Genomic DNA, 27,934 nt, shown 5'->3' with positions numbered 1-27,934 from the left:
TCTTTTCTACCTATTCTCTATGGGTTCTGAATGTTGAATACATGTCTAAAGATGTCTGTGTATGTATATATATATATATATATATATATATATATATATATATTTATTATGTGTGTACATATGTACATGTATTTATGTATTTATATGTGTATATATCTATTTACATATAAATACTGAATGACTATAAAGGACTGAGCATGTTGCAGGGTCATGGGATGTGTACCCAGTCCGGTATGAGAGTGCAGTCCCCTTCCGTGTTTTGTATATGTCTGGGGTGATTACATAAGCCTGTGCACCCTTCCCTTGTTTTCAGTTTGTTTGGATTTGAAAGCTTGCATTGTGTGGCTGTTTTAGGGTCTCAGGTATTGGAAAGGACCTTGACGTGGTACCTGGGCTTGTCCCATTTGGCCAGATGTGGTAACTAACCTTTCCATTTTTGCTTGTAAATCTTAGCTGAGAGCTTGTGAGTGCTGGACTTTCTCTGTGTGTTGTATTAATTTGTTTTGTAATTTTCCCTATGGTTCTTGCACCCAGACCTGTCTGGGGTGAACTGCCTGTGACTCTGGGGACAGCACAGCTTCCTGTGAGTGCCCTTGAGCACCCAGAACTGAGCATGTTGCAGGGTCATGGGATGTGTACCCGGTCCGGTATGAGAGTGCAGTCCCGTTCCGTGTTTTGTATGTATATATATATATAGGATACTAGAACAAGTGCACTCTCACAGACTGTATCACAAATGCCAGGGTGCTAGAATATTGGTAACAATATAGTAAACAGAAGACAGCACTCTCTGGTCTTAAAAACAAAAGTAGATTTATTTGCAGTGATGTTTCGGGGAAAGCTTCCCCTTCCTCAGACCGTTCTGAGGAAGGGGAAGCTTTCCCCGAAACGTCACTGCAAATAAATCTACTTTGTATTTAAGACCAGAGAGTGCTGTCTTCTGTTTACTATATATACATATATATATATATATATATATATATATATATATATATATATATATATAATTCTTGGACCTCATTTTATACCATGAACAGAATACAATATTAACAATACTTTTTAGAAAAGAGACTGACAGCAATGGCTATCTTCCAGTCAATAGCGGTGACTATACACAATGGATCACCAACATTCCTTTCGGTGAGTTCCAGCACCTTAGAAGGAATTGTTCTAAATTAGAAGATTACGATTGAGAAGCTACTCTATTAAAAACTCAACTTTTAAACAAAAATTATGACAAAAAGCTTGTTAACCATGCCTATCATAGAGCAAGACATTTAAATAGGAATTCTCTTCTAGGCAAAGATTCATCATTATCTAAACCAAGGGAGGGGATTAACAATAATGAACAAAGTACAGGGAGTGCAGAATTATTAGGCAAGTTGTATTTTTGAGGATTAATTTTATTATTGAACAACAACCATGTTCTCAATGAACCCAAAAAACTCATTAATATCAAAGCTGAATAGTTTTGGAAGTAGTTTTTAGTTTGTTTTTAGTTATAGCTATTTTAGGGGGATATCTGTGTGTGCAGGTGACTATTACTGTGCATAATTATTAGGCAACTTAACAAAAAACAAATATATACCCATTTCAATTATTTATTTTTACCAGTGAAACCAATATAACATCTCAACATTCACAAATATACATTTCTGACATTCAAAAACAAAACAAAAACAAATCAGTGACCAATATAGCCACCTTTCTTTGCAAGGACACTCAAAAGCCTGCCATCCATGGATTCTGTCAGTGTTTTGATCTGTTCACCATCAACATTGCGTGCATCAGCAACCACAGCCTCCCAGACACTGTTCAGAGAGGTGTACTGTTTTCCCTCCTTGTAAATCTCACATTTGATGATGGACCACAGGTTCTCAATGGGGTTCAGATCAGGTGAACAAGGAGGCCATGTCATTAGATTTTCTTCTTTTATACCCTTTCTTGCCAGCCACGCTGTGGAGTACTTGGACGTGTGTGATGGAGCATTGTCCTGCATGAAAATCATGTTTTTCTTGAAGGATGCAGACTTCTTCCTGTACCACTGCTTGAAGAAGGTGTCTTCCAGAAACTGGCAGTAGGACTGGGAGTTGAGCTTGACTCCATCCTCAACCCGAAAAGGCCCCACAAGCTCATCTTTGATGATACCAGCCCAAACCAGTACTCCACCTCCACCTTGCTGGCGTCTGAGTCGGACTGGAGCTCTCTGCCCTTTACCAATCCAGCCACGGGCCCATCCATCTGGGCCATCAAGACTCACTCTCATTTCATCAGTCCATAAAACCTTAGAAAAATCAGTCTTGAGATATTTCTTGGCCCAGTCTTGACGTTTCAGCTTGTGTGTCTTGTTCAGTGGTGGTCGTCTTTCAGCCTTTCTTACCTTGGCCATGTCTCTGAGTATTGCACACCTTGTGCTTTTGGGCACTCCAGTGATGTTGCAGCTCTGAAATATGGCCAAACTGGTGGCAAGTGGCATCTTGGCAGCTGCACGCTTGACTTTTCTCAGTTCATGGGCAGTTATTTTGCGCCTTGGTTTTTCCACACGCTTCTTGCGACCCTGTTGACTATTTTGAATGAAACGCTTGATTGTTCGATGATCACGCTTCAGAAGCTTTGCAATTTTAAGAGTGCTGCATCCCTCTGCAAGATATCTCACAATTTTTGACTTTTCTGAGCCTGTCAAGTCCTTCTTTTGACCCATTTTGCCAAAGGAAAGAAAGTTGCCTAATAATTATGCACACCTGATATAAGGTGTTGATGTCATTAGACCACACCCCTTCTCATTACAGAGATGCACATCACCTAATATGCTTAATTGGTAGTAGGCTTTCGAGCCTATACAGCTTGGAGTAAGACAACATGCATAAAGAGGATGATGTGGTCAAAATACTCATTTGCCTAATAATTCTGCACTCCCTGTAATGTAAAAAATTTAGGCTTTATAACAACCTTTAACCCTTTCCTGCCAGGGTTAAAGTATTGAAATCGCGAGATTTCAATTATTGGATTGGGTCTGGGGGGCGTCCCTATAACCCTAGGAACTCAGATCAAATCCAGGAAGCGCAGGAGGCTTCAGGACAGCCGTCTATGATGTTCTATTCCGTCATGACGGCTCTAAAGCCCAGTGTAATTATGACAGAATAGAAAGGCATAACAGCATTAAAAGGTTAATGAAGCATCCCCAGAAATTAAACAAATTCTATATAAATACTGGCCAATTTTACAACAAGATACATTTTTGAGAAACACCATTGGTGAGAAACCATCAAATTAGCAAATTAAAAGTTTAATACCAAGAAACTACTTGGCTAGAAAACAACAGCAAAGGATTCTATAAATGCAATAGAAAAAATTCTGAAGGCTGCATACATGCATACAACTGCAAACCTACCCATATAGTAAAATCATATTCTAATAATAAAACTTGCACTATAAATGCACTTACTAATTGTAAAACAGAATATGTTGTGTATTTACTAAAATGTAGCCAAAAAATGTAAAAGACTAGATTGTTGGAACATATAAAAAATATAGAATCAGGATTTCAGGGACATACGGCTAGATTTGGAGTTTTGTCGGTAACGACCCAAAAAACTAACGCCGGCTTTTTACTGGCTGCACCATAAAAATAACTCTGGTATTGAGAGTCCACATAAAGGCTGCGTTAGGCTCCAAAAAAGGAGCGTAGAGCATTTTAAACGCAGCTTCAACTCTCGATACCAGAGTTGCTTACGCAAGCGGCCAGCCTCAAAAACGTGCTCGTGCACGATTCTCCCATAGGAAACAATGGGGCTGTTTGAGCTGAAAAAAAACCTAACACCTGCAAAAAAGCCGCGTTCAGCTCCTAACGCAGCCCCATTGTTTGCTAATTGGAAACACTTCCTACGTCTGCACCTAACACCATAACATGTACCCCGAGTCTAAACACCCCTAACCTTACACTTATTAACCCTTAATCTGCCGCCCCCGCTATTGCTGACCCCTGCATATTATTATTAACCCCTAATCTGCCGCTCCGTAAACCGCCGCTACTTACATTATCCCTATGTACCCATAATCTGCTGCCCTAACATCACCGACCCCTATATTATATTTATTAACCCCTAATCTGCCCCCCACAACGTCGCCTCCACCTGCCTACACTTATTAACCGCTAATCTGCCGACCGGACCTGAGCGCTACTATAATAAAGTTATTAACCCCTAATCCGCCTCACTAACCCTATAATAAATAGTATTAACCCCTAATCTGCCCTCCCTAACATCGCCGACACCTAACTTCAATTATTAACCCCTAATCTGCCGACTGGAGCTCACCGCTATTCTGATAAATGTATTAACCCCTAAAGCTAAGTCTAACCCTACACTAACACCCCCTAAATTAAATATAATTTACATCTAACGAAATTAATTATCTCTTATTAAATAAATTATTCCTATTTAAAGCTAAATACTTACCTGTAAAATAAATCCTAATATAGCTACAATATAAATTATAATTATATTATAGCTATTTTAGGATTAATATTTATTTGACAGGCAACTTTGTAATTATTTTAACCAGGTACAATAGCTATTAAATAGTTAAGAACTATTTAATAGCTACCTAGTTAAAATAATTACAAAATTACCTGTAAAATAAATCCTAACCTAAGTTACAATTAAACCTAACACTACACTATCAATAAATTAATTAAATAAACTACCTACAATTACCTACAATTAACCTAACACTACACTATCAATAAATTAATTAAATGCAATTCCTACAAATAAATACAATTAAATAAACTAGCTAAAGTACAAAAAATAAAAAAGAACTAAGTTACAAAAAATAAAAAAATATTTACAAACATAAGAAAAATATTACAACAATTTTAAACTAATTACACCTACTCTAAGCCCCCTAATAAAATAACAAAGCCCCCCAAAATAAAAAAATGCCCTACCCTATTCTAAATTACTAAAGTTCAAAGCTCTTTTACCTTACCAGCCCTGAACAGGGCCCTTTGCGGGGCATGCCCCAAAGAATTCAGCTCTTTTGCCTGTAAAAAAAAACATACAATACCCCCCCAACATTACAACCCACCACCCACATACCCCTAATCTAACCCAAACCCCCCTTAAATAAACCTAACACTAAGCCCCTGAAGATCTTCCTACCTTATCTTCACCATACCAGGTTCACCGATCCGTCCTGAAGAGCTCCTCCGATGTCCTGATCCAAGCCCAAGCGGGGGGCTGAAGAGGTCCATGATACGGCTGAAGTCTTCATCCAAGCGGGAGCTGAAGAGGTCCATGATCCGGATGAAGTCTTCATCCAAGCGGGAGCTGAAGAGGTCCATGATCCGGATGAAGTCTTCTATCAATGGCATCTTCAATCTTCTTTCTTCCGGATCCATCTTGCAGACCTCCGACGCGGAACATCCTATTCTCCCGACGCCTACTAGCCGAATGACGGTTCCTTTAAGGGACGTCATCCAAGATGGCGTCCCTCGAATTCCGATTGGCTGATAGGATTCTATCAGCCAATCGGAATTAAGGTAGGAATATTCTGATTGGCTGATGGAATCAGCCAATCAGAATCAAGTTCAATCCGATTGGCTGATCCAATCAGCCAATCAGATTGAGCTCGCATTCTATTGGCTGTTCCGATCAGCCAATAGAATGCGAGCTCAATCTGATTGGCTGATTGGATCAGCCAATCGGATTGAACTTGATTCTGATTGGCTGATTCCATCAGCCAATCAGAATATTCCTACCTTAATTCCGATTGGCTGATAGAATCCTATCAGCCAATCGGAATTCGAGGGACGCCATCTTGGATGACGTCCCTTAAAGGAACTGTCATTCGGCTAGTAGGCGTCGGGAGAAGAGGATGTTCCGCGTCGGAGGTCTGCAAGATGGATCCGGAAGAAAGAAGATTGAAGATGCCGTTGATAGAAGACTTCATCCGGATCATGGACCTCTTCAGCTCCCGCTTGGATGAAGACTTCATCCGGATCATGGACCTCTTCAGCTCCCGCTTGCATGAAGACTTCAGCCGGATCATGGACCTCTTCAGCCTCCCGCTTGGGCTTGGATCAGGACATCGGAGGAGCTCTTCAGGACGGATCGGTGAACCTGGTATGGTGAAGATAAGGTAGGAAGATCTTCAGGGGCTTAGTGTTAGGTTTATTTAAGGGGGGTTTGGGTTAGATTAGGGGTATGTGGGTGGTGGGTTGTAATGTTGGGGGGGGTATTGTATGTTTTTTTTTACAGGCAAAAGAGCTGAATTCTTTGGGGCATGCCCCGCAAAGGGCCCTGTTCAGGGCTGGTAAGGTAAAAGAGCTTTGAACTTTAGTAATTTAGAATAGGGTAGGGCATTTTTTTATTTTGGGGGGCTTTGTTATTTTATTAGGGGGCTTAGAGTAGGTGTAATTAGTTTAAAATTGTTGTAATATTTTTCTTATGTTTGTAAATATTTTTTTATTTTTTGTAACTTAGTTCTTTTTTATTGTTTGTACTTTAGCTAGTTTATTTAATTGTATTTATTTGTAGGAATTGTATTTAATTAATTTATTGATAGTGTAGTGTTAGTTTAATTGTAGGTAATTGTAGGTAGTTTATTTAATTAATTTATTGATAGTGTAGTGTTAGGTTTAATTGTAACTTAGGTTAGGATTTATTTTACAGGTAATTTTGTAATTATTTTAACTATTTTAGCTATTAAATAGTTCTTAACTATTTAATAGCTATTGTACCTGGTTAAAATAAATACAAAGTTACCTGTAAAATAAATATAAATCCTAAAATAGCTATAATATAATTATAATTTATATTGTAGCTATATTAGGATTTATTTTACAGGTAAGTATTTATCTTTAAATAGGAATAATTTATTTAATAAGAGTTAATTAATTTCGTTAGATTAAAATTATATTTAATTTAGGGGGGTGTTAGTGTTAGGGTTAGACTTAGCTTTAGGGGTTAATACATTTATTAGAATAGCGGTGAGCTCCGGTCGGCAGATTAGGGGTTAATAAGTGTAGGCAGGTGGAGGCGACGTTTTGGGGGCAGATTAGGGGTTAATAAATATAATATAGGGGTCGGCGGTGTTAAGGGTAGCAGATTAGGGGTACATAAGGATAACGTAGGTGGTGGTGCTTTGCGGTCGGCAGATTAGGGGTTAATTATTGTAGGTAGCTGGCTGCGACGTTGAGGGGGGCAGATTAGGGGTTAATAAATATAATATAGGGGTCGGCGGTGTTAGGGGCAGCAGATTAGGGGTACATAAGGATAACGTAAGTGGCGGCGCTTTGCGGTCGGCAGATTAGGGGTTAATAAGTGTAGGTAGGTGGAGGCGACGTTGTGGGGGGCAGATTAGGGGTTAATAAATATAATACAGGGGTCGGCGGTGTTAGGGGCAGCAGATTAGGGGTACATATGTATAACGTAGGTGGTGGTCGGCAGATTAGGGGTTAAAAAAATTAATCGAGTTGCGGCGATGTGGGGGGGGCCTCGGTTTAGGGGTACATAGGTAGTTTATGGGTGTTAGTGTACTTTAGAGCACAGTAGTTAAGAGCTTTATAAACCGGCGTTAGCCCAGAAAGCTCTTAACTACTGACTTTTTTCCTGCGGCTGGAGTTTTGTCGTTAGATGTCTAACGCTCACTTCAGACACGACTCTAAATACCGGAGTTAGAAAAATCCCATTGAAAAGATAGGATACGCAATTTACGTAAGGGGATCTGCGGTATGGAAAAGTCGCGACTGAAAAGTGAGCGTTAGACCCTATTTTGAGTGACTCCAAATACCGGCGGTAGCCTAAAACCAGCGTTAGGAGCCTCTAACGCTGGTTTTCACGGCTAACGCCAAACTCCAAATCTAGGCCATAGTGTGTTAGACCACTTTAGAAAATTCCATCAAAAAAATCCAGCTATTTTAAAAGGTACTATTCTAGATCATATACCTCCAGGGCAGGAAGGAGATAGACTGATGACATTAAGGCAAAGAGAAACTTACTGGATCAATCTTTTTAATACTATGATCCCAGTAGGCCTAAATTAGGATATCAATATAGTAGCCTTTTTATAAACTAATCATTTTTAGTAATTATTTTTTTTAAAGATTTTATTAATGAATTTTGTATTAATATAATTTATACTAGCGGATCCTTAGATATGTTTTTGAATTATCAAATATAGGGAAGTTATATAACTATATTCCGCTTTTTAATATTCACAATATTCACAATATTTATCATGTAGTTTTAGATTACTGTGGTATTTATTCAAGTATATATTGTTATTATTGCTGTAATATTTTTAAGAAAGAACCAAGTTTGCTATGTTTTTAAAACGTTCAGTTGTTATGTAAATTCTATATTGCAAAAGAGGCAGAGATGTGTGGCAATCCACACCAATCACAATGCACGCCGAGTACACACCCTTCTGACTCGCAACCAATTAGGAGTGGTTTAAATAGATGTCGGGACATTCAAGGATACTCACCTCTGATGAAGAAGTTGCAGTACTTCGAAACGCGTACGGTACCCAGCATCCTTCTATTCATATCTTAAGTAAGACTTTATTGAATTTTATTAAAGACACTGGGTTCCAAACGAATATCGTTACGTTTGGGGCCTTGTTTTATGTTATGTTTTACTGATACCTTATATGGATTGAGGTTTTTACATGTGAGGGCACACCTGTATGTTTTTAGGACTAAATGTGCCTTTATTACAATAGTACGCACTATGTTGGCCGTGTTTGTGCTTTTCTTTTTTCTATGAGGATTAACCCTTTGACCGCAATTGGTTCCGGAGATACGTATTTTCCTCCTCTCTCCTTCAAGCTGGGATAGTTTCATCGTTAAAACGTCAGGATTATAGTTCTATAACTTCCCTATATTTGATAATTCAAAAACATATCTAAGGATCCTCTAGTATAAATGATATTAATACAAAATTCATTAATAAAATCTTTAAAAAAAATAATTACTAAAAATGATTAGTTTATAAAAAGGCTACTATATCGATATCCTAATTTAGGCCTACTGGGATCATAGTATTAAAAAGATTGATCCAGTAAGTTTCTCTTTGCCTTAATTTCATCCGTCTATCTCCTTCCTGCCCTGGAGGTATATGCTCTAGAATAGTACCTTTCAAAATAGCTGGATTTTTTTGATGGAATTTTCTAAAGTGGTCTAACACACTATGTCCCTGAAATCCTGATTCTATATTTTTTATATGTTCCAACAATCTAGTCATTTACATTTTTTGGCTACATTTTAGAAAATACACAACATATTCTGTTTTACAATTAGTAAGTGCATTTATAGTGCAAGTTTTATTATTAGAATATGATTTTACTATATGGGTAGGTTTGCAGTTGTATGCATGTATGCAGCCTTCACAATTTTTTCTATTGCATTTATAGAATCCTTTGCTGTTGTTTTTTAGCCAAGTAGTTTTCTTGGTATTAAACTTTAATTTGCTGGGAGCTAGCAAATTTTTTAATAGGATTTTTTAAAACCGGGCACACATTCATCAAAGTTTACATTCACTTTAAGATATAATGATTATCTGGCCTGAGTAAAGGTCCTGAGGACTGGGATTGGGAAACACTGTCTTAAACCCTTGCACTGCTTGCCCCATCACAGCAGCAAAAAGAGGATATCTTGTTTGTGTGCAGAGCAGTGAAAATACTATGTAAAATATAGGGAAAGAGGATTAATACATGCAGGTTTAGAGTGCATGCTTGCAAAAGGCAGCTATTTCAAATGACAAAATAAAAGAAAAGGAAATATTTGTAAATATTTTAAAATACAGCTCAACATATAAATTGGATTATTTGGAACATATCAAACAAGAGAAAATGGTACAGTATGATGTTCGATTAAATCCCCCCCCCCCCAGAACTGCACCCCATTCTTACAATTAAAGCTGAAATTGGCAGGAATGGAATGAATATTTGTAGGAAAGGGACTCCTGGGAAGTTTCAATATATTTTAATTTTTACAAAACTACATTTTATTAGTGAGAAATTAAACATGAACAGCTTAACCATAACATAGAATAGATTCCAGGTGTAAAAAGTATGCAAAAAATGCACTGTTGTATATTTTTTTAACAAGTCACATGTAGAATAATAATAATATGGCATTGAATAAATTTGTTCAGTTTTATTTAATTGTAGTTATGAGGCTTTGGCAGAGCATATGTGCATATGAAGGCCTCTATTTACCAAAGTCTGGCGGACCTGATCTGACAGTGCGGATCAGGTCCGCCAGACCTCGCTGAATACGGAGAGCAATACGCTCTCCGTATTCACCATTGCACCAGCAGCTCACAAGAGCTGCTGGTGCAACGCCGCCCCCTGCAGACTCACGGCCAATCAGCCGCCAGCAGGGGGTGTCAATCAACCTGATCGTACTCGATCGGGTTGAATTCCGGCGATGTCTGTCCGCCTGCTCAGAGCTCGCCAGAAACAGGCTCGCCAGAAACACGGGGCATCAAGCTCCATTCGGAGCTTAATAGATAGGCCCCAAAATGTTATCCTCAATGGCATTGGCTAAACTACTAGTGCTGCATATAGGATTTGGAAGATACAATACATTTGCATTAACAATTATCTGAAAAGCACAGCCCACCTGAAGAGATGTCAATACGATTCTTCTTGGACTTGGTTATGTTAATGTGGACACTGACTTTTCCATCAATTAAATCAATCTCTATGTTTCCTAATTCCTCAGCAAAGGTGTTGAAGAGAAGAAGCCCACTAGGATTCCAAGTACGAAACTGAAAATGGACTGACAAGATGTCTTCAGCTTGACGACCACGAACTTCTAAATAACTGGTAGCATTGAAAAAGACCGGCACTGTGTGTGACTCAACACAGGTAAAACTTAAATTGGCCTGGAATGGAAAAGAAAAAAAAAAGAAACAGACTTAACCAATATACTTACAATGTTTATTAAGCATTAAAGGGACACTAAACACTAAATACATTTCATGCACCTCCTTTTTAAAATGGGTGTCGGCATTATGGAAGTTAGGTTACAGGTATCTGAAGGAAAGTTTCTGAACATGTGCAAACATGTCAACACTGGTTTGTAGTAGAAACTAGATTTCAACATGGTGGCACCAGTGACTAGATGGAGGTGGGTAATGACTTCAATACCATGCATAGAAAATCTATTTAGTTGTTGATGTCCCTTAAAAACAGTAGAGAAGAAAAACATTTTTAATAAAAGTTTATTTGATGTTAGACAGCTGCAATACAATGAATTGATGAACATTTTAATATGTTATGACATTTCTCTGTTATATTATCGCATTCATGTTACAGGGATGTGAAACCTAAAAAAATTTTTTTTTAATTTAGACAGAGGATACCATTTTAATTTTTTTTCCAACTTCTATTATCAAATTTGCTTTGTTCCGATGATATTCTGTGTTGAAGAGATACCTAGATAGGTATCTGGACCACTACATGGTGGTAAGTAGGTCTGCTATCTAGTGCTCTTGCAAATGAATAATGTTTTTCCAAAACTACTGCCACATAGTGCTCTAGAAATGGGCCGGCTCCTAAGCATACATCTCTGCTTTTCAACAAAAAGATACAAAGAGAACGAAGAACATTTGATAATATAAGTAAATCACAAAGTCATTTAAAATTCTCAATCTGAACCATGAAAGAAAAATTGTGGGTTTTACATCCCTTTAAAATTTAACAAATTATACAAATGTAGCTGTACAAGAAATATCTGACTACAAATGCATATCTCAATCCTATTTCAAAATGTAATGGTTTGCAGAGAATTGTGGGTAACAGTATGTAAATCAGCACTCATTGGCCACAATTGTATTAAAGGGACATGAAACACAACATAATTCTTTCACGATTCAGATAGAGAATACAATTTGAAACAACTTTGTAATTTACTTCTATTATCTAATTTGTTTCTCTTAGTATCATTTGTTGAAGGAGCAGCAATGCACTACTGGTTTCTAACTGAACAAATGGGTAAGCCAATGGCAATCAGTATATATATGTAATAACCAACCAGCAGCTATAACCTAGATTCTTTGCTGCTCCTGAGCTTTCCTAGATAAACCTTTCAACAAAGGATAACAAGTAAATTGGAAAGTTGTTTAGAATTGTATTCTCTGTTTGAATTATGAAATACATGTTTTGGGTTTTAAGTCCCTTTAATAAGTGACTAACTTCTCAATGAGCTTGATAAGCCGTGTGTTATGTGATGCTTGTAATGTTATTCTGTTCTGCTATTTCACTAAGTTTTATTGACTCATTAATGGAATGACATAAAGGCTGGTGAGACTGGTGAAGTTGGAGAGACCTCTTTATGTGATTTTTTTTGCCTACTGATAGGCAGTGTTTATTTATTTAAATATGGATGTGGATAATTTTAAAAGTCCTTAGTAACTTCTTTAAAAAAAAACATGAAACACCAAATTTTTATTTTGGGATTCAGATAGATTGTACAATTTTATAAAACTTCTATAATCAATTTGTCTTATTGGCATCCTTTGGTGAAAAGCAGATAGGTAGGAGCATTATATGGCAGCAGTTTTGAAATAATTATTTTAACAGTGTACTGTTTGTCATATAGTGCTCAAAGCCTTCATGCGGAAATGCTGCCATAAAGTTCTCTAGAGTTGTGCACCCTACCTACCTAGATCTTAAAAAAAGAATACCATCGGAAAAAGTAAGTTTAATACTATGAGTAAACTGAAAAACTTTTTTTCCCCAATTATGGGCAAGATTACAAGTGGCAGCGTTAAAGGGACAGTCTAGGCTAAAATAAACGTTCATGATTCAGATAGGACATGTAATTTTAAACAATTTTCCAATTTACTTTTATCACCAATTTTGCTTTGTTCTCTTGGTATTCTTAGTTGAAAGCTTAACCTAGGAGATTCATATGCTAATTTCTTAGACCTTGAAGGCCATCTCTTTTCAGATTGCATTTTAACAGTTTTTCACCACTAGAGGGTGTTAGTTCACGTATTTCATATAGATAACACTATGCTCGTGCACGTGAAGTTATCTTGGAGCAGGCACTGATTGGCTAGACTGCAAGTCTGTCAAAAGAACTGAAATAAAGGGGCAGGTCACAGAGGCTTAGATCCAAGATAATCACAGAGGTTAAAAGTATATTATTATAACTGTGTTAGTTATGCAAAGGGCAATAAAGGGATTATCTATCTTTTAAAACAATAGACTGGTGTAGACTGTCCCTTTAATTTGTACTCGTATTACAAGTTGAAAGTAAATGCGACCATGTGTTAGCACATCTGAAGCCCTAGCCTAAATGGTTAGGGCTAAATAAAAAGTTGCACCAACCACAACATAAATACCTTAAAATTAAGTGTTACATTAATATATACTCTATCTGATAAAAGTTATTCATATAAATATTATATGGGATATAAAAGGAAAGGGCTATAATGTATATATACATAACATATACATGTCTAAATATATGTTCATATGTTTATATGTATATATATATATATATATATATATATATATATATATGTATATGCATACATATATACACATATAAACACATATATACACATGTATATACACTTTCCAGTCCAATATCTGAAAAAAAGAAAAAACTTTTTTTATTGAATATTAATAGGAATGATGTTTTTTACTGTAATATTTTTACATTCTAATGTTCTTCGCTTAGAAGAAAATGATATTTGTATTTAATTTTTATTTCTCAATATATATATATATATATATATATATATATATATATATATATATACACACATAACTATATATTCATATAGATATACAGGTGAAGATATATATATTTTACAAAAAAAACATTATATATATATATATATATATATATATATATTTATTTATTAATAAAAAGAACAATTTATTCTATGTGAAGAACATAGGGTTAGTGCATGAGCAAAAGGTTTTCCTTTTCCAGTTTGCGCTCTCCATTGAAGTCTATAAGGAGAAGAAGTTAGCGTGATTGTGATATCCGAATCCCTCAAGTTAGCAACATTTTACTTTTAACTTGTTTGTGAAAACAATATATAGTGTGCCAACAGTAATCTGGCCTTATATGCTCTATCTAAATCATGGAAGAAAAAATTAAAACTTTTTTTTGCCATTTTTGAGTTTTGCAGTTACGTTGCCTATTCCATTGGTGATTTTGACCAAGCCACTGCAGCATTGTGGTAGTTATAGTAAAATATGAAGGTTTGGTCTTGGCCTCAGGAAAGAAGCCCAAAATTAAGACTTTTTTTTTTTTTTGCAATATTTCACTCTGTGCAACAACTGTATAAAATGAAAGTGCATTGCATAGGTTTATTTTTCACCAAAAGTTTTACTTTATAAACCCTATTGACAAACATCACTTGCTTAAATGTTCTAATTTAATTTATTTAAATTATTATTTGTGGAACTTATTTTGATTAAATTACTTCTTACTAATCATAGAAAAATAATTATTTTCTAACAGCAATATAATTTAATTGTTATAGTGATACTGCTAGTAGAATGCTCAATTTAATATAGTTGGCATCTTATCCTTACACACGCACACTGGAAGAGAGCTAAATATAAAATGGTTCCACTTAGTGCCGTTTTCCCATCTAGCACTCTGCTCCTGATAATAGAGAATGATACCTTTTTATGTACAAACACCATAAAAAGTCAATTGATGTGGCATGTTATTAACTGCTAAAGAAGCAAATGTTAGGTGAAACCATTAATAGCTTCACACTGTTACTTATTGCACAGCACTGGTTGTATATCTGAAGGGCTACAAATTAATAGGGAATTATTTTTCTCATGCACAGTGCTTAGAAGTATTTATTCTTACTTGGCTAACTTCTATCCATGTCTGGTTATGTTTCCTAAGACATATGGAGTAATTATTTTATAATTTATAAGGAAACATATTGCCACACTTTGCTCTTTATTGCAAAAAATACAACTCTTTTCAGTTCTCTTCTGAAACAAAACCATTTAAGTGAGTTATTATTATTTTTTTATTGTTATTTTTTTTGTGGTCCAATTTTAAGTACATCTCCTAAGAAAATGTTTTATATTAAATCAAGCTGAAAAGCGAAAACAAGAAAATTGAGATCATTTTAAAAATGTAAAAATCTATATTGACATGAGATATTTTTAGTTATCTGAAGCAACAGGAGAGTTCAGCTGCATTGTAATGTTATCACCAAATACTTTTATCACACTGTTTGCTATTAGAAATGAATGCCTCAGGTATATAAACCAAAGACACAGGACATGTATACATATCAAAGGCTAAGCTTATCATATGAACACACATATTTTTAACATTTCAAGTAGAGCAAGGCTCAATTGGAAAGAACAAGATATAAGCTTTTTATACATTTTTAAAAGATTATTTTCAATAATATTAAAAAACTTTAGTGAGAATTAAAGGAATAGTCAAGGTAATACAATCCTTCTCTTTATCAGATTCCTTTGTGACATTAATATATAATACCTCTTTAAACAGTATACAAAATGGCATAATTGCACTTTACACTAAGGGGTTAATAATATGATGTAGGTGTCAGCGATGTCGGGGGCGGCAGATTAGGGGTTAATAAGTGTAATATTACGGGTGTTTAGACTCAGGGCTCATGTTAGGGTGTTAGGTGTAGACATAACTTTTATTTCCCCATAGGAATCAATGGGGCTGCGTAAAGGAGTTTTACACTGCTTTTTGGCAGGTGTTAGACTTTTTCTCAGCCGGCTCTCCACGTTGATTCCTATGGGGAAATCGTGCACAAGCACGTTACACCAGCTCACCGCTGACTTAAGCAGCGCTGGTATTGGAGTGCGGTAATGAGCAAAATTTTGCTAAACGCCCACTTCTTGACTTTTAACGACGGGTTTCTGAAAACTCGTAATACCAGCGCTGCATGTAAGTGAGCGGTGAGGGAAAACTGCTTGTTAGCACCGCACAGCCTCTAACGCAAAACTCGTAATCTAGATGTCTGAATGTTGACTATTCAGCAAATATTGATATTCAGACACATGTAATTCGCTCAACATTATGGGCTAGGTTATGAGTTAAGCTGTTGCTTGCGTTCCATCATTAAAAACACTAGAAGTCATTTTTTGTGCTCATAGATCCACACTCCTAGAAAGAGTTAAAAGTAAAAAGTTTGTGCTTTCACGTTCGCAAAGTCGCATTAACAAATACACTTTGAGAAGTCGAGAACGCAAAGTCTCTTTCTCCTAAAGACTTTTTTGGAGCAAAAAAGTTTTAAACCCCCCCCCCCCCCACAAGATGTGCAAACACAATCAAGGTTATTTATAAGCGCCACATAAGACGGTAATATTGCATATTTCATAAGCCAATGTTTCGGCACATAGCAGAATGTTCTTTTTTTTTTTTTGATAACATATACATACGTTATCAAATACAGCCGGTTACACATCCTAGGAGTGAGAGGCTGATCTAGGTTACTTTACCAACATCAATAGAGGTCCCAATGTCCGTACACTAATAATAATCACAAACATCTTTTAAGATCAAGCAGGTGTGAGATTGTACAATAACCTAGATACACTGGTGATCACAAAAAATCTAGAGGAGATATACCAGTCACCTTTATACAGTATAAACATACAACGCATCATATATGGTACCTTAATTATTCATAAACTTGAGTTTCAACTCAACCCACTGATACTACAACCATTGAGTAATTTCGCTACATAATCTGTACCGATTAAACGAAATGACTTGCAGTACCTTATGAGCATTGCTCTCAGATTAACTGTATACTTATACGGATGTGATAGTTTTAACCTTTGTGAATGACGCTGTTATCATCCAGACACGTTTGATACAGATATACCTGTACTCACACAGAATCAAGCGATTATACCAAGTTGTTATTTCCATTGTGATCCTCAGCACGTAATAACTGGTGAATACACTGCTATTGGGCACTTACACAACTATACAACAGCTTTCCAACGAAAATAATTTTAGCATAGGAGTTATATTATTGCAGGTTGTTACAATCCTAGTGACACATAGAGATAATATAATCAAGGCATTTATATAATATTTGTGTTCACTATCATCAGCTTAAACAGAGCTTACTTTGAGAATTTTAATGTTGTGTGTTACGTGTTATTTGTGTACAGTTTTTAACCAAATTGAATAAAAGTTATATTTTAATATTCCTCATATAAAGCAACACCCTATAGTCTGGGCTAGAGTGCTGGAGATGCATACTGTTCCGTGGTAAGTGTCTATACTTCCACATTTCGAGTTTGAATTCCATTTATGCATAGCACCAACCCACCCACAATACTTTCATATAGTAGTGTATAAAATTCTAAATACACTTAGGATATAGATTATAGTGGGGAAAGCCTTAATAGTGCCATTGTTTAATCTGTTTCTTATATTTTACTATATATCTGTAAATACATATGTACACATATAAATATATATACATCTGTACACACACATATATATATATATATAAAACCATATTTAGACGTGTATGTATGTATCTCTATGTAAAAGCTCTTTGCAGTCCATTTTTTATAACACCTAAGACCTCCTATCTTTGAGCCTTTATAACTTTGTTGTGCATTTTTTTTTTAAATAATTTGTATTAGATAGTGTTATGAGTGTAACTGTAGTTTTAAATATATTTTTGATGTGTTTAGTGATACTTTCTTGATTCTCATAACAGTTAACCATAGCTCTAAAGTCACGGTAATCATTCTAGTGTAAATTGCGATGGCACTCATGTGTTCGCATTCACTTTCAACGTGTAATACAAGCAGAATTTAACTTGCACACAAACGGCATGAAAACTAAATATCGCTCACGCGTAAATTATAGCGCTTCACTCATACTCTAGCCCTTTTTTTTTTAACAAAGGAAGCTTCTACATTCTTCTGAGAAGGAATTATAATTTGATCTGCTTTTTTTGATTACTTTTTTTACATCTTTAATTCAACCAGTGTGTTTATAAGGGTTTAGCTTGACCATGACTCTTCAGTGCTATTCAATAATGATCACAATTTGATGGAAGAAGTTTCAAATTATTGGCTCAAATGCATGAAGATGCTAAAGTTCAGAATGCATTTAGGTTTTAAAATTAGGTCTGGGTTGACAATATTAGCAACAGACTATACAAATACAATTGGTTTTGTAATGCATCTTGACCTTGAAAGATAGAATTGATGCTTGGAACCTCATTAACTCCCTGATATGTTGAAGTGCCACCTAACCTTGTAAGGAACAGAGACAGAACAACTGATTGAAGAGCTATAAATGAGAATTCCACTTTCCAATTTACGTTCATAGCAACAGAACCATAATTCATTCAAAAACACGTAACAGCTTAATTTAATCTTAAATCCTGAAACATACAAAAAATGATTGATTCTCCACCCTAGAATTATGGGGGCTTAATATGAAAAATTAATCTAATGGTTATCAATTACATCTAAGAATATATTATGCCCTTATCTCCATCTCAAAGGATTTGTATAAGACAATTATGTTGGGTAAAAAATTTTTTTTGCCAAACTCTGTCATTGTTCCAGTTGCTTTGAGCAATGCTTTAGATTATAAACTGATTGTTGAAATAAAAGACACATTAACAAAGCTTCAAGCAGCCAGGTATTCTGGGAAGTAGACAATAATGAACACCCAATGTGCAAGATTCAATAAAGCTTGTTTCTGCTGAATCTTTTAGGCAGAGGTATTTACTGCAGGAATATTAAGGTTCTTATGCTGCTTTATAGATCACTAGTTAATCCTTCTTCACCAAAGGAGTGGTTGATTAATGCACAAGTAAACACTAGTACAAACCCACCCCCTGCTCTCACAAAATAAATTGCTTTGTTAATCATCCCAGACAAAGCAGTCTGGGATGATTTAACTCTGTCACCTCTGAGGTAGTGGAGAGCTTAACAACCACTGGGTCTTAACTTGGACAAATAACTACAACCACTGCTGAGACAGCCCCACCAAACTATTTCTATAACCAACCTTGACATGTCCCTTCACTTGGCATCAGCCCTATACATCCTGTAAAAAACTAACTTTGGTCAACCCCCCAAAAAAATAACCCCCTAAATAAATGTTCCTGCATTAATACTAACACCTATCATCCTATGGACTTCCACATGAGCTAATTCCCCTACTCAGTAGCCTACTGGTATACCTTTTCTTAACTCTAACCTCTCTATATTATTATTTCATTGCAAGCCCTGTGTGTGTATATATCAGAGAAGGACCACAAAGTTAATAAGGGGAATGGATAATGTAAGCTATGAGGTGAGGTTATCCAAATTCGGTCTCTCTTCTTTAGAAAAAAAGTAGCTTGAGAGGTAACATGATTTTTTAATATAAATGTATTGAAGGTCCATATACAGAGATGGCAGAAGCTCTGTTTATTCCAAGAAAATTGTTTGGCTAGAGGAAAGGAGATTTAATCTCCATCAACATATATGTTGTTTTTACTGTAAGAGCAATCAAATTGTGGAAATCATTACCTAAGGAGGTAGCAAATGCCAATAATTTAGATACATTTACAAAGGGTTTAGATACATTTCTGGCTAGAAACATATTTTAGGTATATGATTGCTTGTGTTAAATGGGTCATCTTTTTAATGGGATTAATTTAACTTTTTTGTAAGTATATTGAGATTTATATAGGTTGAACTCAATGGATCTCTGTCTTTTTTTCAACGTCATCAACTATGTTACTCTTTATATGGTCAAAAGTATTTGGAAATCTATTCATTATACCAATATGAGCTTTTTAGAAATTCCATTCCAAAACCAGAGACATTAATATGGAGTTGGCTTCCTCTTTGGGAAGACTTTCCAAAACAATTTCAAGTGTGTCTGTGGGAATGTGTATCCATTCAGTTAAAAGAGCATATCTGAGGTTAGACACTGATGTTGGTCTAGCTCACAACTGGTGTTCAATAGGGTTGAGGTCAGGCCTTTGTGCAGGCCACTTGAGTTCATCCACACCAAACTCATGAAACCATGAATTTATGGAACTTCCTTTGTGCATATGGGCACAGTCATGCTGGAACAGGAAAGTTAAACTGTCGAAAATGTCTTTGCATCCTGTAGCATTAAGATGACCCTTTAATAGAACTAAGGGGCCTTCCCCAAACCATAAAAAACAGCCCCGGATTATTATCCCTCCTCTACCAAACTTTACAGTATGAACTATGCATTCCTGTAGGTAGCAATCACAACACACAGATTTTACTTCAGACTGCTTTATAGTGTGATTCATCATCATTCCAAAGAACAGGTTTCAACTGCTCCATAGTCCAGTGGCTTGCTTTACATCACTCCAGCCAATGCTTGTCATTGCAATTTTTGATTAAAGGTTTGTGTATAATTTTCCAAGACAAGTCTTAACTAAAGTCTGGCTAAAAATATCTGGTTAAGGGCTAGATTATGAGTGGATCACAAAATTGCGTTTTCGCAAGCGTCATATTTGCGCTTCACTCGGTGGGTAATACCGGCGCATACAAATGTGTGCTTGTATTACAAGTTGATTGCAATGTGAACGTGACCTCGTGTTCGCATTGCATGGAAGCTTTGCGCTCATGAGAGCATGCTTCCATAGCACACATGATTTGAACAGCCAATAGGATTTTAGCAGCTCTCATTCTATTGGCTGATTCAAATTTTTCAGCCAAAAGGAATGCAAGGGACGCTATCTTGAATCGCGTACCTTGCATTGAAGATTCAGTGTACGGCGGCAACCGTATGAAGAGGATGCTCCGCGCCGGATGTCTTCAGGATGGACCTGCTACCGCACCACCGGGATCAAGATAGAAGATGCCACCTGGATGAAGACTTATTGCCGCTTGGATGAGGACTTCGCAGCCGGGATGAAGATTGAAGAGGCCACCTGGATGAAGACTTTTTGCCGCCTGGATAAAGATCATTCAAGCGGGACTTCAAAAACTGTAAGTGAATCTTCGGGGGTTAGTGTTTGGTTTTTTTAAGGGTTTTTTGGGTGGGTTTTATTTTTAGTTTAGGGTTTGGTCATGTAAAAGAGCTAAATGCCTATCCAAATGCCCTTTTCAGTGCAATGGGTTGCTTAGGTTTTTTTTAGAGTTAGGTTTTTTATTTTGGGGGTTGTTGGGTGGTGGGTTTTACTGTTAGGGGGATCTTTATATTTTTTTTCAGGAAAAAGAGCTGTTTAACTTAGGGCAATGCCCTACAAAAGGACTTTTAAGGGCTATTGGTAGTTTTTTTATTTTGGGTGGGCTTTTTTATTTTGATAGGGCTATTAAATTTGGTGTTATTCTTTTTTATTTTTGATAATTTTGTTCGTTATTTTTCATAATTTAGTGTTTGTTATTTTTGTAATTTAGTTTTTTTTATTTTTTGTATTTAGATCATTTGTAATTTTTAATAGTGTTAGGATTTTTTTAATGTGTAGTTTAGTTTTAGTTAATTGGTAGTTAGTTACATTTTAGTTTAATAGTTATATTAGTTTAATTTTAGTTTAAACTTAGTTTTTTTAATTTGACAGGTAAGTTTTAATTTAATTTAAGATAGAGAAATTGTAATTTTAATATAAAGTTAGGGGGGGGGGCGTTAGGTTTAGGGGTTACTAGTTTAATTTAGTTTATTGCAATGTGGGGGGTTTTTGGTTTAGGGGTTAATAGTTTACCTTAGTATATTTCGTTGTGGGGGGCTTTCAGTTTAGGAGTTAATAGGCATATTATATTAGCGGTGGTGTAGGGCTTAATAACTTTAGTATAGTGGGGGCAATGTAGGCGGACAGCAGATTAGGGGTTAAATATATTTAAATAGTGTTTGCGATATGGAAGAGCGGTGGTTTAGGGGTTAATAAGTTTATTATAGTGGTGACAATGTCGGGGAGTGGCGGAATAGGGGTTAATAAAAAAATTCAGTGGCGGCGATGTGGGGAGCAATATATTAGGGGTTAATAAGTTTAATATAGTATTTGCGATGCGGGAGGGCCTCGGTTTAGGGGTTAATAGGTAGTTGATGGGTGTTTAGTGTACTTTGTAGCAGTTTAGTTATGAGTTTTATCTTACAGCTTTGTAGCGTAACACTCATAACTACTGACTTTAGATGGCAGGATGGATCTTGTCGTTTTAGGCTGTAACACCATTTTTTTTAGCCAGAACGCAAAACTCGTAATACCAGTGCTATGGGAATCCCATGAAAAAACATAATTTTTACGAGTGCGGTACTGACGTTGCGTTACAGGCTAAAAGGCTTGCGGTTCACCTATACCGGCAAGACTCGTAATGACTGTGTTGCTGTTTTAACACTGAAAATACCATATTTTCAGCGTTAAGAGCCATAACGCACAACTCGTAATCTAGCAGATTGTTATTTAAATTACTAGAAAAGAAAAAAAACTTTTAATGCACTCAGTAATAATCACATTTAAATGTACATGAAACAGTAGTCCAGTAAAAAAAAAGTAAATTAAAAGTAAACCCAAAAAATTATTTGTCTTTTTGCTAAATTATCACTTAGAAATTCTCAGTGTACACACTGGTCTAGATTACAAATGGAGCGCTAAATTATCTTGCTCCCGCAATCTGACAAATTTGCCCGTTTGCAGGAGAGCTATAATTAACCAGCCATTACAAGTGGCTGGTTATTGCTACCGGGAACTCTTAGTAGCAATTAATGCTCCGAAAATTAACCAAAGATTAGATCTCTGGTTAATTTTCCAACAGTGCACAAATGCCCTCAAAATAGAGGGCAATTAAAAAAAAATTACCATTTTTTAATTTAAAAAAAAAACTGCACTAGGCAGTTTTGGGGCTTTAAAGTTGGTGGGAGTGGGGAGAAAAAAAACGGCATTGAAAAGTGCCCTTACATTGCAGTTTATGGGAACTGTGTGTTCTCATAGACTGCAATCTGAATCTACAGTATATGCTTATATACATATATATATATATTATGTGTTAATATGTGTATATTCACATATTAACACATAAATATATATGTATATAGTCATATACATATACATTTAAACATGCTGCCCATCGCTGCGCTACTTACACCCTTCTCTGTGGGAGGTTCACAGACGGCATCAGAATGATGTTCCTATAGGAGCCTCTGGAAGCATGCTCTCTTAAGCGCAATGCTTCCTAGCAATGCGAACTGACATTACAAAACTTAAGTTCTACTGTGACATAATTTTTGCAGCAAAAGTTCTCTACTAAACATTGGCAAGAAACTGACTGGAGCTATTGTAAGGTGTCTCCAAGCAACCACTTCAGAGAAAAAAGCTACTCCTTTGCCTTCCTATAGAGTCCACAGCCCCCAGAAATAAAATATATAATCATTTTCAAATCATGAATTATACATATTAAAATGCTTTCTATTAAGTATAACTCACTGCTTATTACTTTTTTTCTGTTAAAACACTGAAACAGACGTATATACCTTTAATGTACCATACTATTTAAAATCATTAAAACTGTGACAAAAAGTACAACATTTGTAGCATACTTTGGGCAAGATTACAGGTTGCGTGGTATGGGTTTTCCACACGCGATACAGTCTTTTCGCAAACAATTTCACTTACGCAGATATTACAAGTCTTGAAAAATCGTGATTTTTACACAACAATCATTTCCACGCTCGAAAAGTTGTAGTTAACACTTTTCCGCAACATAAAAGTTTCATGAAACACTTTAAAAATATATTACAAAGTACATATACAGTCATATTAACACTGTCTAATAAAACAATATTTTATAAAATATTGCACACAAAAGTTATAAGGGCTAAAATATAGGAGATTTTACATTAACGCAGGGATTTTAAATTGACATACATACACATACATAGAGAAACATGGATTTATATGTGCAGACATATGTTTAACAATGGAGATAAGGAAAAGATTTTACATTACAATTTTATGCACATTAAACAATATCTCAGAGGGATTTTCAAAGAGATAATCGCATATAGATCTCGAGATATCTAGACATATATATATTATTCAACAACAACAAACAGGTAAGTAGCACTCTAATCAGTCATGAAAAAGTGTACAGGTGCTTCCTAGAAAATTGAATAATAACAACATAGAGAAGGAAGTAGAAACCTCAAAATCCGAAGTTTCTAAAAGTCTAGGCAAAAACAGCACAACTGTCAAAACAAAGGCACGCAAGGGATTCTTAAAGTACAAAAAGTATAATAAAAAGTAGCATTATACATCCAAACATTCAATCCACATACATACAGGGGATCCCCGAGTGGCGCATAAGGAGACACACTGGCTGAGAGTTAGTCTGGTGCACCAGTATTAAACAGGATTAAATGTCATTAAGAAAATGCATATTATTTGTAATCCAGAGAGAGAGGAGCCGTCCCCAAATATTCTCAAAGCCAGGTGAGTAGAGTCTATACCCCTATACGTCACATCAGTATAAATACGTTAGAGCATCTCAAAAACAGGGGGAGCTGTGCATCACTGCGTCTTTTTCACAGGTATACCATGTTAACAAGCCAAGTATGTGATAGATAACAGTTCACATAGGTACCTGTCTTTTTTCACGTGGTCGCTCTTCCCTCATAGGTTGCTCCCATAACGTATCGTCTTCTGGGGTAGACTGAAGGCAAACAAAGGATCCGCTGAAAAGTGCTGCAAACTGACGAGCCTTAGCGCTCGTTTCACTCCTTTCCTTGAAGCAGCATGGAGCTTCTTCCGGGTGCTGACGTCACGTCAGTTACAGGGCCATTTTATTGGAAATTAGCCTTTAAAAGTGTGATCATCAAATGTTACTGTGAATATTTGAATATGTAATTATGTGCAGTATGCACGAAATAAATAGCTCATACAGTTCCAAATGTGTATAATTTAATTTAATTTTAATTCTTGTTAATTTTTTAATTTACAAGAATTAATAAATTTACAAGATATTATGAAATTAATAAAAATGTTGAACGCATGATTTTTAACTGAATGAATGAATGATTCCATCAGCTAATCAGAATATTCCTACCTTAATTCCGATTGGCTGATAGAATCCTATCAGCCAATCAGAATTCGAGGGACGCCATCTTGGATGACGTCATTTAAAGGAACCGTCATTCGTCTTTCAGTCGTCGGCCAGGATGGATGTTCCGCGTCGGAGGTCTTCAGGATGCTGCCGCTCCGCTCCGGATGGATGACGATACAAGATGCCTCTTGGATGAAGACTTCAATCGGATGGAAGACCTCTTCTGCCCCGCTTGGATGAAGACTTCTACCGGATGGAGGACCTCTTCTTGCTCCGCTTGGATGAAGAATTTGGCTCGGCTGGGTGAAGACGACTCAAGGTAGGGAGATCTTCAGGGGCTTAGTGTTAGGTTTATTTAAGGGGGGTTTGGGTTAGATTAGGGGTATGTGGGTGGTGGGTTGTAATGTTGGGGGGAGGTATTGTATGTTTTTTTTTACAGGCAAAAGAGCTGAACTTCTTGGGGCATGCCCCGCAAAGGGCCCTGTTCAGGGCTGGTAAGGTAAAAGAGCTTTGAACTTTAGTAATTTAGAATAGGGTAGGGCATTTTTTTATTTTGGGGAGCTTTGTTATTTTATTAGGGGGCTTAGAGTAGGTGTAATTAGTTTAAAATTGTTGTAATATATTTCTAATGTTTGTAAATATTTTTTTAATTTTTGTAACTTAGTTCTTTTTTATTTTTTGTACTTTAGTTAGTTTAATTCATTGTATTTATTTGTAGGAATTGTATTTAATTTATTTATTGATAGTGTAGTGTTAGGTTTAATTGTAGATAATTATAGGTATTTTATTTAATTAATTAATTTATTGATAGTGTAGTGTTAGGTTTAATTGTAACTTAGGTTAGGATTTATTTTACAGGTAAATTTGTAATTATTTTAACTATTTTAGCTATTAAATAGTTCTTAACTATTTAATAGCTATTGTACCTGGTTAAAATAAATACAAAGTTACCTGTAAAATAAATATAAATCCTAAAATAGCTATAATATAATTATAATTTATATTGTAGCTATATTAGAATTTATTTTACAGGTAAGTATTTAGCTTTAAATAGGAATAATGTATTTAATAAGAGTTAATTAATTTCGTTAGATTAAAATTATATTTAATTTAGGGGGGTGTTAGTGTTAGGGTTAGACTTAGCTTTAGGGGTTAATACATTTATTAGAATAGTGGTGAGCTCCAGTCGGCAGATTAGGGGTTAATAATTGAAGTTAGGTGTCGGCGATGTTAGGGAGGGCAGATTAGGGGTTAATACTATTTATTATAGGGTTAGTGAGGCGGATTAGGGGTTAATAACTTTATTATAGTAGCGGTGCGGTCCGCTCGGCAGATTAGGGGTTAATAAGTGTAGGCAGGTGGAGGCGACGTTGAGGGGGGCAGATTAGGGGTTAATAAATATAATATAGGGGTCGGCGGTGTTAGGGGCAGCAGATTAGGGGTACATAGCTATAATGTAGGTGGCGGCTCTTTGCGGTCGGCAGATTAGGGGTTAATTATTGTAGGTAGCTGGCTGCGACATTGTGGGGGGCAGGTTAGGGGTTAATAAATATAATATAGGGGTCAGCGGTGTTAGGGGCAGCAGATTAGGGGTACATAAGTATAACGTAGGTGGCGGTCGGCAGATTAGGGGTTAAAAAAATGTATTCGAGTGTCGGCGATGTGGGGGGGCCTCGGTTTAGGGGTACATAGGTAGTTTATGGGTGTTAGTGTACTTTAGAGTACAATAGTTAAGAGCTTTATGAACCGCCGTTAGCCCAGAAAGCTCTTAACTACTGACTTTTTTCTGCGGCTGGAGTTTTGTCGTTAGATTTCTCACTTCAGACACGACTCTAAATACCGGAGTTAGAAAGATCCCATTGAAAAGATAGGATACGCAAATGACGTAAGGGGATCTGCGGTATGGAAAAGTCGCGGCTGAAAAGTGAGCGTTAGACCCTTTTTTAAGTGACTCCAAATACCGGCGGTAGCCTAAAACCAGCGTTAGGAGCCTCTAACGCTGGTTTTCACGGCTACCGCCAAACTCCAAATCTAGGCCTATGTGAATAACTTGTTGCTAAAAGTATCCAACATGACCGGCATTTAAGCCGCTATGACTGACAGACTTCTCAACAAATTGCAGCAAGACTTCACAAGGCTAATTTCCAATAAAATGGCCCTGTAACTGACGTGTCGTCAGCACCCGGAAGAAGCTCCATGCTGCTTCAAGGAAAGGAGTGAAACGAGCGCTAAGGCTCGTCAGTTTGCAGCACTTTTCAGCGGATCGTTTGTTTGCCTTCAGTCTACCCCAGAAGACGATACGTTATGGGAGCAACCTATGAGGGAAGAGCGACCACGTGAAAAAAGACAGATACCTATGTGAACTGTTATCTATCACATACTTGGCTTGTTAACATGGTATACCTGTGAAAAAGACGCAGTGATGCACAGCTCCCCCTGTTTTTGAGATGCTCTAACGTATTTATACTGATGTGACGTATAGGGGCATAGACTCTACTCACCTGGCTTTGAGAATATTTGGGGACGGCTCCTCTCTCTCTGGATTACAAATAATATGCATTTTCTTAATGACATTTAATCCTGTTTAATACTGGTGCACCAGACTAACTCTCAGCCAGTGTGTCTCCTTATGCGCCACTCGGGGATCCCCTGTATGTATGTGGATTGAATGTTTGGATGTATAATGCTACTTTTTATTATACTTTTTGTACTTTAAGAATCCCTTGCGTGCCTTTATTTTGACAGTTGTGCTGTTTTGGCCTAGACTTTTAGAAACTTCGGATTTTGAGGTTTCTACTTCCTTCTCTATGTTGTTATTATATATATATATTATTATACATATCTCACTATAAATAGATTTATCTGTCCAAAATTCATCAGATATATAGAGAAATAT

The 27,934-nt window shown here is 36.3% G+C and overlaps 1 protein-coding gene across 1 annotated transcript in view; it reads right to left on the bottom strand.

Moving 5' to 3' along the window:
- CNTNAP2 (contactin associated protein 2) overlaps nt 1-27,934 on the bottom strand; it is a 2,991,056-nt gene that overhangs the window by 2,242,382 nt on the left and 720,740 nt on the right. The window contains exon 9 of the mRNA XM_053715812.1: nt 10,631-10,895. Coding sequence (XP_053571787.1) covers nt 10,631-10,895 — 265 coding nt within the window. The remainder of the gene's footprint in view (nt 1-10,630; nt 10,896-27,934) is intronic.

Source organism: Bombina bombina, chromosome 5 (genome assembly GCF_027579735.1).
Source record: "Bombina bombina isolate aBomBom1 chromosome 5, aBomBom1.pri, whole genome shotgun sequence".
NCBI lineage: Eukaryota > Metazoa > Chordata > Amphibia > Anura > Bombinatoridae > Bombina > Bombina bombina.
The sequence above is the reverse complement of the archived record's forward strand: the minus strand, read 5'-3'. Positions and strand labels throughout refer to the sequence as shown.